The following is a 12,959-nucleotide window of genomic DNA, read 5'->3' as shown; positions in this document are numbered from 1 at the left end:
TCATCACATTTACCATGCAGCTTGAGTGAGAATAATGAGGACAAGACAGAGCAAATAGTGAGTGGTGCTCAGGTAGGAAAGGATGCAGAATCATCACATTTACCATACAGCTTGAGTGAGAATAAGGAGGACATACAGAGCAAATAGTGAGCGGTGCTCAACCCGGAAATGATGCAGAATCATCACATTTACCATGCAGCTTGAGTGGGAATAATGAGGACAATACAGAGCAAATTATGAACAGTGCTCAGCCCGGAAATGATGCAGAATCATCACATTTGTCATGCAGCTTGAGTGGGAATAATGAGGACAATACAGAGCAAATAGTGAGCAGTGCTACACCCGGAAATGATGCGGAATCATCACATTTACCATGCAGCTTGAGTGAGAATAATGAGGACAATACAGAGCAAATTATGAACAGTGCTCAGCCCGGAAATGATGCAGAATCATCACATTTGTCATGCAGCTTGAGTGGGAATAATGAGGACAATACAGAGCAAATAGTGAGCAGTGCTACACCCGGAAATGATGCGGAATCATCACATTTACCATGCAGCCTGAGTGAGGATAATGAGGACAATACAGAGCAAATAGTGAGCGGTGCTCAGCCTGGAAATGATGCAAAATCATCACATTTACCATGCAGCTTGAGTGAGAATAATGAGGACAATACAGAGCAAACAGTGAGCGGTGCTCAGCCTGAAAATGATGCATAATCATCACATTTACCATGCAGCCTGAGTGAGGATAATGAGGACAATACAGAGCAAATAGTGAGCGATGCTCAGCCTGGAAATGATGCAAAATCATCACATTTACCATGCAGCTTGAGTGAGAATAATGAGGACAAGACAGAGAAAAAAGTGTGCAGTGCTCGGCCCGGGAAAGATGCAAAATCATCACATTTACCATGCAGCTTGAGTGGGAATAATGAGGACAATACAGAGCAAATAGTGAGCGGTGCTCAGCCCAGAAATTATGTAGAATCATCACATTTACCATGCAGCTTGAGCGGGACTAAAGAGGACAAAACAAAGCAAATAGTGACCAGTGCTCTACCTGGAAATCATGCGGAATCATCACATTTACCATGCAGCCTGAGTGAGGATAATGAGGACAATACAGAGCAAATAGAGCCTGGAAATGATGCAAAATCATCACATTTACCATGCAGCTTGAGTGAGAATAACGAGGACAAGAGAGAGAAAAAAGTGTGCAGTGCTCAGCCCGGAAATGATGTAGAATCATCACATTTACCATGCAGCTTGAGCGGGCTAATGAGGACAATACAAAGCAAATAGTGACCAGTGCTCTACCTGGAAATGATGCAAAATCATCACATTTACCATGCAGCTTGAGTGGGAATAATGAGGACAATACAGAGCAAACAGTGAGCGGTGCTCAGCCTGAAAATGATGCAAAATCATCACATTTACCATGCAGCCTGAGTGAGGATAATGAGGACAATACAGAGCAAATAGTGAGCGGTGCTCAGCCTGGAAATGATGCAAAATCATCACATTTACCATACAGCTTGAGTGAGAATAAGGAGGACATACAGAGCAAATAGTGAGCGGTGCTCAACCCGGAAATGATGCAGAATCATCACATTTACCATGCAGCTTGAGTGGGAATAATGAGGACAATACAGAGCAAATTATGAGCAGTGCTCAGCCCGGAAATGATGCAGAATCATCACATTTGCCATGCAGCTTGAGTGGGAATAATGAGGACAATACAGAGCAAATAGTGAGCAGTGATACACCTGGAAATGATGCGGAATCATCACATTTACCATGTGCTTGAGTGAGAATAATGAGGACAATACAGAGCAAACAGTGAGCGGTGCTCAGCCTGAAAATGATGCAAAATCATCACATTTACCATGCAGCCTGAGTGAGGATAATGAGGAAAATACAGAGCAAATAGTGAACGGTGCTCAGCCTGGAAATGATGCAAAATCATCACATTTACCATGCAGCTTGAGTGAGAATAATGAGGACAAGACAGAGAAAAAAGTGTGCAGTGCTCGGCCCGGGAAAGATGCAAAATCATCACATTTACCATGCAGCTTGAGTGGGAATAATGAGGACAATACAGAGCAAATAGTGAGCGGTGCTCAGCCCGGAAATGATGTAGAATCATCACATTTACCATGCAGCTTGAGCGGGACTAATGAGGACAAAACAAAGCAAATAGTGACCAGTGCTCTACCTTGAAATGATGCAGAATCATCACATTTACCATGCAACCTGAGTGAGGATAATGAGGACAATACAGAGCAAATAGAGCCTGGAAATGATGCAAAATCATCACATTTACCATGCAGCTTGAGTGAGAATAATGAGGACAAGACAGAGCAAATAGTGAGTGGTGCTCAGGTAGGAAAGGATGCAGAATCATCACATTTACCATACAGCTTGAGTGAGAATAAGGAGGACATACAGAGCAAATAGTGAGCGGTGCTCAACCCGGAAATGATGCAGAATCATCACATTTACCATGCAGCTTGAGTGGGGATAATGAGGACAATACAGAGCAAATTATGAACAGTGCTCAGCCCGGAAATGATGCAGAATCATCACATTTGTCATGCAGCTTGAGTGGGAATAATGAGGACAATACAGAGCAAATAGTGAGCAGTGCTACACCCGGAAATGATGCGGAATCATCACATTTACCATGCAGCTTGAGTGAGAATAATGAGGACAATACAGAGCAAATTATGAACAGTGCTCAGCCCGGAAATGATGCAGAATCATCACATTTGTCATGCAGCTTGAGTGGGAATAATGAGGACAATACAGAGCAAATAGTGAGCAGTGCTACACCCGGAAATGATGCGGAATCATCACATTTACCATGCAGCTTGAGTGAGAATAATGAGGACAATACAGAGCAAACAGTGAGCGGTGCTCATCCTGAAAATGATGCAAAATCATCACATTTACCATGCAGCCTGAGTGAGGATAATGAGGACAATACAGAGCAAATAGTGAGCGGTGCTCAGCCTGGAAATGATGCAAAATCATCACATTTACCATGCAGCTTGAGTGAGAATAATGAGGACAATACAGAGCAAACAGTGAGCGGTGCTCAGCCTGAAAATGATGCAAAATCATCACATTTACCATGCAGCCTGAGTGAGGATAATGAGGACAATACAGAGCAAATAGTGAGCGATGCTCAGCCTGGAAATGATGCAAAATCATCACATTTACCATGCAGCTTGAGTGAGAATAATGAGGACAAGACAGAGAAAAAAGTGTGCAGTGCTCGGCCCGGGAAAGATGCAAAATCATCACATTTACCATGCAGCTTGAGTGGGAATAATGAGGACAATACAGAGCAAATAGTGAGCGGTGCTCAGCCCAGAAATTATGTAGAATCATCACATTTACCATGCACCTTGAGCGGGACTAAAGAGGACAAAACAAAGCAAATAGTGACCAGTGCTCTACCTGGAAATCATGCGGAATCATCACATTTACCATGCAGCCTGAGTGAGGATAATGAGGACAATACAGAGCAAATAGAGCCTGGAAATGATGCAGAATCATCACATTTGCCATGCAGCTTGAGTGGGAATAATGAGGACAATACAGAGCAAATAGTGAGCAGTGATACACCTGGAAATGATGCGGAATCATCACATTTACCATGTGCTTGAGTGAGAATAATGAGGACAATACAGAGCAAACAGTGAGCGGTGCTCAGCCTGAAAATGATGCAAAATCATCACATTTACCATGCAGCCTGAGTGAGGATAATGAGGAAAATACAGAGCAAATAGTGAACGGTGCTCAGCCTGGAAATGATGCAAAATCATCACATTTACCATGCAGCTTGAGTGAGAATAATGAGGACAAGACAGAGAAAAAAGTGTGCAGTGCTCGGCCCGGGAAAGATGCAAAATCATCACATTTACCATGCAGCTTGAGTGGGAATAATGAGGACAATACAGAGCAAATAGTGAGCGGTGCTCAGCCCGGAAATGATGTAGAATCATCACATTTACCATGCAGCTTGAGCGGGACTAATGAGGACAAAACAAAGCAAATAGTGACCAGTGCTCTACCTTGAAATGATGCAGAATCATCACATTTACCATGCAACCTGAGTGAGGATAATGAGGACAATACAGAGCAAATAGAGCCTGGAAATGATGCAAAATCATCACATTTACCATGCAGCTTGAGTGAGAATAATGAGGACAAGACAGAGCAAATAGTGAGTGGTGCTCAGGTAGGAAAGGATGCAGAATCATCACATTTACCATACAGCTTGAGTGAGAATAAGGAGGACATACAGAGCAAATAGTGAGCGGTGCTCAACCCGGAAATGATGCAGAATCATCACATTTACCATGCAGCTTGAGTGGGGATAATGAGGACAATACAGAGCAAATTATGAACAGTGCTCAGCCCGGAAATGATGCAGAATCATCACATTTGTCATGCAGCTTGAGTGGGAATAATGAGGACAATACAGAGCAAATAGTGAGCAGTGCTACACCCGGAAATGATGCGGAATCATCACATTTACCATGCAGCTTGAGTGAGAATAATGAGGACAATACAGAGCAAATTATGAACAGTGCTCAGCCCGGAAATGATGCAGAATCATCACATTTGTCATGCAGCTTGAGTGGGAATAATGAGGACAATACAGAGCAAATAGTGAGCAGTGCTACACCCGGAAATGATGCGGAATCATCACATTTACCATGCAGCTTGAGTGAGAATAATGAGGACAATACAGAGCAAACAGTGAGCGGTGCTCATCCTGAAAATGATGCAAAATCATCACATTTACCATGCAGCCTGAGTGAGGATAATGAGGACAATACAGAGCAAATAGTGAGCGGTGCTCAGCCTGGAAATGATGCAAAATCATCACATTTACCATGCAGCTTGAGTGAGAATAATGAGGACAATACAGAGCAAACAGTGAGCGGTGCTCAGCCTGAAAATGATGCAAAATCATCACATTTACCATGCAGCCTGAGTGAGGATAATGAGGACAATACAGAGCAAATAGTGAGCGATGCTCAGCCTGGAAATGATGCAAAATCATCACATTTACCATGCAGCTTGATTGAGAATAATGAGGACAAGACAGAGAAAAAAGTGTGCAGTGCTCGGCCCGGGAAAGATGCAAAATCATCACATTTACCATGCAGCTTGAGTGGGAATAATGAGGACAATACAGAGCAAATAGTGAGCGGTGCTCAGCCCAGAAATTATGTAGAATCATCACATTTACCATGCAGCTTGAGCGGGACTAAAGAGGACAAAACAAAGCAAATAGTGACCAGTGCTCTACCTGGAAATCATGCGGAATCATCACATTTACCATGCAGCCTGAGTGAGGATAATGAGGACAATACAGAGCAAATAGAGCCTGGAAATGATGCAAAATCATCACATTTACCATGCAGCTTGAGTGAGAATAACGAGGACAAGAGAGAGAAAAAAGTGTGCAGTGCTCAGCCTGGGAAAGATGCAAAATCGTCACATTTACCATGCAGCTTGAGTGAGAATAATGAGGACAAGAGCAAATAGTGAGCGGTGCTCAGCCCGGAAATGATGTAGAATCATCACATTTACCATGCAGCTTGAGCGGGCTAATGAGGACAATACAAAGCAAATAGTGACCAGTGCTCTACCTGGAAATGATGCAAAATCATCACATTTACCATGCAGCTTGAGTGGGAATAATGAGGACAATACAGAGCAAATAGTGAGTGGTGCTCCGCCTGGAAAAGATACAGAATCATCACATTTACCATGCAGCTTGAGCGGGACTAATGACAACAATACAAAGCAAATAGTGACCGGTGCTCTGCCTGGAAATGAGGCAGAATCATCACATTTACCATGCAGCTTGAGTGGGAATAATGAGGACAAAACAGAGCAAATAGTGAGCGGTGCTAAGTCTGGAAATGATGAAGAATTATCACATTTACCATGCAGCTTGAATGGGAATGAGGGCAATACAGAGCAAATAGTGACCAGTGCTCGACCTGGAAATGATGCAGAATCATCACATTTACCATGCAGCTGTAGAGAGAATAATGCAGACAATACATACAGAGCAAATAGTGAGCGGTGCTCAGCCTGGAAATGATGCAGAATCATCACATTCACCGTGCAGCTGTAGAGAGAATAATGCGGACAATACAGAGCAAATAGTGAGCGGTGCTTAGCCTGGAAATGATCGAAAATCATCACATTTACCGTGCAGCTTGAGTGAGAATAATGAGGACAAGACAGAGAAAAAAGTGTGCAGTGCTCGGCCCGGGAAAGATGCAAAATCATCACATTTACCATGCAGCTTGAGTGGGAATAATGAGGACAATACAGAGCAAATAGTGAGCGGTGCTCAGCCCGGAAATGATGTAGAATCATCACATTTACCATGCAGCTTGAGCGGGACTAATGAGGACGAAACAAAGCAAATAGTGACCAGTGCTCTACCTGGAAATGATGCGGAATCATCACATTTACCATGCAGCCTGAGTGAGGATAATGAGGACAATACAGAGCAAATAGAGCCTGGAAATGATGCAAAATCATCACATTTACCATACAGCTTGAGTGAGAATAAGGAGGTAAAGACAGACCAAATAATGAGTGGTGCTCAGGTAGGAAATGATGCAGAATCATCACATTTACCATACAGCTTGAGTGAGAATAAGGAGGACATACAGAGCAAATAGTGAGCGGTGCTCAACCCGGAAATGATGCGGAATCATCACATTTACCATGCAGCTTGAGTGGGAATAATGAGGACAATACAAAGCAAATAGTGAGCAGTGCTACACCTGGAAATGATGCGGAATCATCACATTTACCATGCAGCTTGAGTGAGAATAATGAGGACAATACAGAGCAAACAGTGAGCGGTGCTCAGCCTGAAAATGATGCAAAATCATCACATTTACCATGCAGCCTGAGTGAGGATAATGAGGACAATACAGAAAAATAGGGAGCATTGCTCAGCCTTGAAATGATGCAAAATCATCACATTTACCATGCAGCTTGAGTGAGAATAATGAGGACAAGACAGAGAAAAAAGTGTGCAGTGCTCGGCCCGGGAAAGATGCAAAATCATCACATTTACCATGCAGCTTGAGTAGGAATAATGAGGACAATACAGAGCAAATAGTGAGCGGTGCTCAGCCCGGAAATGATGTAGAATCATCAGATTTACCATGCAGCTTGAGCGGGACTAATGAGGACAAAACAAAGCAAATAGTGACCAGTGCTCTACCTGGAAATGATGCGGAATCATCACATTTACCATGCAGCCTGAGTGAGGATAATGAGGACAATACAGAGCAAATAGAGCCCAGAAATGATGCAAAATCATCACATTTACCATACAGCTTGAATGAGAATAAGGAGGACAAGACAGAGCAAATAGTGAGTGGTGCTCAGGTAGGAAATGCTGCAGAATCATCACATTTACCATACAGCTTGAGTGAGAATAAGGAGGACATACAGAGCAAATAGTGAGCGGTGCTCAACCCGGAAATGATGCAGAATCATCACATTTACCATGCAGCTTGAGTGGGAATAATGAGGACAATACAGAGCAAATTATGACCAGTGCTCAGCCCGGAAATGATACAGAATCATCACATTTGCCATGCAGCTTGAGTGGGAATAATGAGGACAATACACAGCAAATAGTGAGCAGTGCTACACCTGGAAATGATGCGGAATCATCACATTTACCATGCAGCTTGAGTGAGAATAATGAGGACAATACAGAGCAAACAGTGAGCGGTGCTAAACCTGGAAATGATGCAAAATCATCACATTTACCATGCAGCTTGAGTGAGAATAATGAGGACAAGACAGAGAAAAAAGTGTGCAGTGCTCGGCCCGGGAAAGATGCAAAATCATCACATTTACCATGCAGCTTGAGTGGGAATAATGAGGACAATACAGAGCAAATAGTGAGCGGTGCTCAGCCCGGAAATTATGTAGAATAATCACATTTACCATGGAGCTTGAGCGGGACTAATGAGGACAAAACAAAGCAAATAGTGACCAGTGCTCTACCTGGAAATGATGCGGAATCATCACATTTACCATGCAGCCTGAGTGAGGATAATGAGGACAATACAGAGCAAATAGAGCCTGGAAATGATGCAAAATCTTCACATTTACCATGCAGCTTGAGTGAGAATAATGAGGACAAGACAGAGAAAAAAGTGTGCAGTGCTCGGCCTGGGAAAGATGCAAAATCATCACATTTACCATGCAGCTTGAGTGAGAATAATGAGGACAAGAGCAAATATTGAGCGGTGCTCAGCCCGGAAATGATGTAGAATCATCACATTTGCCATGCAGCTTGAATGAGAATAAGGAGGACATACAGAGCAAATAGTGAGCGGTGCTCAACCCAGAAATGATGCAGAATCATCACATTTACCATGCAGCTTGAGTGGGAATAATGAGGACAATACAGAGCAAATTATGACCAGTGCTCAGCGGGGAAATGATGCGAAATCATCACATTTACCATGCAGCTTGAGTTGGAATAATGAGGACAATACAGAGCAAATAGTGAGTGGTACTGCGCCTGGAAAAGATACAGAATCATCACATTTACCATGCAGCTTGAGCGGGACTAATGAGGACAATACAGAGCAAACAGTGAGCAGTGCTCAGCCTGAAAATGATGCAAAATCATCACATTTACCATGCAGCCTGAGTGAGGATAATGAGGACAATACAGAGCAAATAGTGAGCGGTGCTCAGCCTGGAAATGATGCAAAATCATCACATTTACCATACAGCTTGAGTGAGAATAAGGAGGACATACAGAGCAAATAGTGAGCGGTGCTCAACCCGGAAATGATGCAGAATCATCACATTTACCATGCAGCTTGAGTGGGAATAATGAGGACAATACAGAGCAAATTATGACCAGTGCTCAGCCCGGAAATGATGCAGAATCATCACATTTGCCATGCAGCTTGAGTGGGAATAATGAGGACAATACAGAGCAAATAGTGAGCAGTGCTACACCTGGAAATGATGCGGAATCATCACATTTACCATGTGCTTGAGTGAGAATAATGAGGACAATACAGAGCAAACAGTGAGCGGTGCTCAGCCTGAAAATGATGCAAAATCATCACATTTACCATGCAGCCTGAGTGAGGATAATGAGGAAAATACAGAGCAAATAGTGAACGGTGCTCAGCCTGGAAATGATGCAAAATCATCACATTTACCATGCAGCTTGAGTGAGAATAATGAGGACAAGACAGAGAAAAAAGTGTGCAGTGCTCGGCCCGGGAAAGATGCAAAATCATCACATTTACCATGCAGCTTGAGTGGGAATAATGAGGACAATACAGAGCAAATAGTGAGCGGTGCTCAGCCCGGAAATGATGTAGAATCATCACATTTACCATGCCGCTTGAGCTGGACTAATGAGGACAAAACAAAGCAAATAGTGACCATGCTCTACCTTGAAATGATGCAGTATCATCACATTTACCATGCAACCTGAGTGAGGATAATGAGGACAATACAGAGCAAATAGAGCCTGGAAATGATGCAAAATCATCACATTTACCATGCAGCTTGAGTGAGAATAATGAGGACAAGACAGAGCAAATAGTGAGTGGTGCTCAGGTAGGAAAGGATGCAGAATCATCACATTTACCATACAGCTTGAGTGAGAATAAGGAGGACATACAGAGCAAATAGTGAGCGGTGCTCAACCCGGATATGATGCAGAATCATCACATTTACCATGCAGCTTGAGTGGGAATAATGAGGACAATACAGAGCAAATTATGAACAGTGCTCAGCCCGGAAATGATGCAGAATCATCACATTTGTCATGCAGCTTGAGTGGGAATAATGAGGACAATACAGAGCAAATAGTGAGCAGTGCTACACCCGGAAATGATGCCGAATCATCACATTTACCATGCAGCTTGAGTGAGAATAATGAGGACAATACAGAGCAAATAGTGAGCGGTGCTCATCCTGAAAGTGATGCAAAATCATCACATTTACCATGCAGCCTCAGTGAGGATAATGAGGACAATACAGAGCAAATAGTGAGCGGTGCTCAGCCTGGAAATGATGCAAAATCATCACATTTACCATGCAGCTTGAGTGAGAATAATGAGGACAAGACAGAGAAAAAAGTGTGCAGTGCTCGGCCCGGGAAAGATGCAAAATCATCACATTTACCATGCAGCTTGAGTGGGAATAATGAGGACAATACAGAGCAAATAGTGAGTGGTGCTCAGCCCGGAAATGATGTAGAATCATCACATTTACCATGGAGCTTGAGCGGGACTAATGCGGACAAAACAAAGCAAATAGTGACCAGTGCTCTACCTGGAAATGATGCGGAATCATCACATTTACCATGCAGCCTGAGTGAGGATAATGAGGACAATACAGAGCAAATAGAGCCTGGAAATGATGAAAAATCATCACATTTACCATGCAGCTTGAGTGAGAATAATGAGGACAAGACAGAGAAAAAAGTGTGCAGTGCTCGGCCTGTTAAAGATGCAAAATCATCACTTTTACCATGCAGCTTGAGTGAGAATAATGAGGAAAAGAGCAAATAGTGAGCGGTGCTCAGCCCGGAAATGATGTAGAATCATCACATTTGCCATGCAGCTTGAGCGGGACTAATGAGGACAATACAAAGCTAATATTGACCAGTGCTCTGCCTGGAAATGATGCGAAATCATCACATTTACCATGCAGCTTGAGTGGGAATAATGAGGACAATACAGAGCAAATAGTGAGTGGTGCTCCGCCTGGAAAAGATACAGAATCATCACATTTACCATGCAGCTTGAGCGGGACTAATGACGAAAATACAAAGCAAATAGTGACCGGTGCTCTGCCTGGAAATGAGGCAGAATCATCACATTTACCATGCAGCTTGAGTGGGAATAATGAGGACAATACAGAGCAAATAGTGAGCGGTGCTAAGCCTGGAAATGATGAAGAATTATCACATTTACCATGCAGCTTGAATGGGAAGGAGGGCAATACAGAGCAAATAGTGACCAGTGCTCCACCTGGAAATGATGCAGAATCATCACATTTACCATGCAGCTGTAGAGAGAATAATGCGGACAATACAGAGCAAATAGTGAGCGGTGCTCATCCTGAAAATGATGCAAAATCATCACATTTACCATGCAGCCTGAGTGAGGATAATGAGGACAATACAGAGCAAATAGTGAGCGGTGCTCAGCCTGGAAATGATGCAAAATCATCACATTTACCATGCAGCTTGAGTGAGAATAATGAGGACAAGACAGAGAAAAAAGTGTGCAGTGCTCGGCCCGGGAAAGATGCAAAATCATCACATTTACCATGCAGCTTGAGTGGGAATAATGAGGACAATACAGAGCAAATAGTGAGCGGTGCTCAGCCCGGAAATGATGTAGAATCATCACATTTACCATGGAGCTTGAGCGGGACTAATGCGGACAAAACAAAGCAAATAGTGACCAGTGCTCTACCTGGAAATGATGCGGAATCATCACATTTACCATGCAGCCTGAGTGAGGATAATGAGGACAATACAGAGCAAATAGAGCCTGGAAATGATGCAAAACCATCACATTTACCATGCAGCTTGAGTGAGAATAATGAGGACAAGACAGAGAAAAAAGTGTGCAGTGCTCGGCCTGGGAAAGATGCAAAATCATCACATTTACCATGCAGCTTGAGTGAGAATAATGAGGACAAGAGCAAATAGTGAGCGGTGCTCAGCCCGGAAATGATGTAGAATCATCACATTTGCCATGCAGCTTGAGCGGGACTAATGAGGACAATACAAAGCAAATATTGACCAGTGCTCTGCCTGGAAATGATGCGAAATCATCACATTTACCATGCAGCTTGAGTGGGAATAATGAGGACAATACAGAACAAATAGTGAGTGGTGCTCCGCCTGGAAAAGATACAGAATCATCACATTTACCATGCAGCTTGAGCGGGACTAATGACGACAATACAAAGCAAATAGTGACCGGTGCTCTGCCTGGAAATGAGGCAGAATCATCACATTTACCATGCAGCTTGAGTGGGAATAATGAGGACAATACAGAGCAAATAGTGAGCGGTGCTAAGCCTGGAAATGATGAAGAATTATCACATTTACCATGCAGCTTGAATGGGAATGAGGGCAATACAGAGCAAATAGTGACCAGTGCTCCACCTGGAAATGATGCAGAATCATCACATTTACCATGCAGCTGTAGAGAGAATAATGCGGACAATACAGAGCAAATAGTGAGCCGGGCTCAGCCTGGAAATGATGCAGAATCATCACACTCACCATGCAGCTGTAGAGAGAATAATGCAGACAATACAGAGCAAATAGTGAGGGGTGCTCAGCCTGGAAATGATGAAAAATCATCACATTTACCATGCAGCTTGAGTGAGAATAATGAGGACAAGACAGAGAAAAAAGTGTGCAGTGCTCGGCCCGGGAAAGATGCAAAATCATCACATTTACCATGCAGCTTGAGTGGGAATAATGAGGACAATACAGAGCAAATAGTGCCCGGTGCTCAGCCCAGAAATGATGCGGAATCATCACATTTACCATGCAGCTTGAATGAGAATAATGAGGAGAAGACAGAGCAGATAGTGAATGGTGCTCAGGTAGGAAATGATGCAGACTCATCACATTTACCATACAGCTTGAGTGAGAATAAGGAGGACATACAGAGCAAATAGTGAGTGGTGCTCAACCCCGGAAATGATGCAGAATCATCACATTTACCATGCAGCTTGAGTGGGAATAATGAGGACAATACAGAGCAAATTATGATCAGTGCTCAGCCCGGAAATGATGCAGAATCATCACATCTGCCATGCAGCTTGAGTGGGAATAATGAGGACAATACAGAGCAAATAGTGAGCAGTGCTACACCTGGA

General features: G+C 43.3%; 2 protein-coding genes across 2 annotated transcripts; both read left to right on the top strand.

Annotated features, from left to right (window-relative positions):
* The first annotated feature begins 2,548 nt into the window (after window positions 1-2,548).
* Window positions 2,549-7,520, top strand: LOC138504984 (serine-rich adhesin for platelets-like). Its single transcript, XM_069625350.1, has 5 exons — window positions 2,549-2,966; window positions 4,097-4,322; window positions 5,096-5,566; window positions 6,250-6,723; window positions 7,046-7,520. The coding sequence occupies exons 1-5, from the start codon at window positions 2,549-2,551 to the stop codon at window positions 7,518-7,520; spliced, it is 2,064 nt and encodes a 687-aa protein (XP_069481451.1).
* A 2,306-nt stretch (window positions 7,521-9,826) lies between these two features.
* Window positions 9,827-12,758, top strand: LOC138504983 (serine-rich adhesin for platelets-like). The gene is made up of 3 exons (XM_069625349.1): window positions 9,827-10,620; window positions 11,301-11,771; window positions 11,915-12,758. The coding sequence occupies exons 1-3, from the start codon at window positions 9,827-9,829 to the stop codon at window positions 12,756-12,758; spliced, it is 2,109 nt and encodes a 702-aa protein (XP_069481450.1).
* The last annotated feature ends 201 nt before the right edge of the window (window positions 12,759-12,959 follow it).

Source organism: Ambystoma mexicanum, chromosome 11 (genome assembly GCF_040938575.1).
Source record: "Ambystoma mexicanum isolate Mex_15411 chromosome 11, UKY_AmexF1_1, whole genome shotgun sequence".
Lineage (NCBI taxonomy): Eukaryota > Metazoa > Chordata > Amphibia > Caudata > Ambystomatidae > Ambystoma > Ambystoma mexicanum.
Note: the sequence above shows the minus strand (reverse complement) of the source record. Positions and strands in the feature narration are given on the sequence as shown.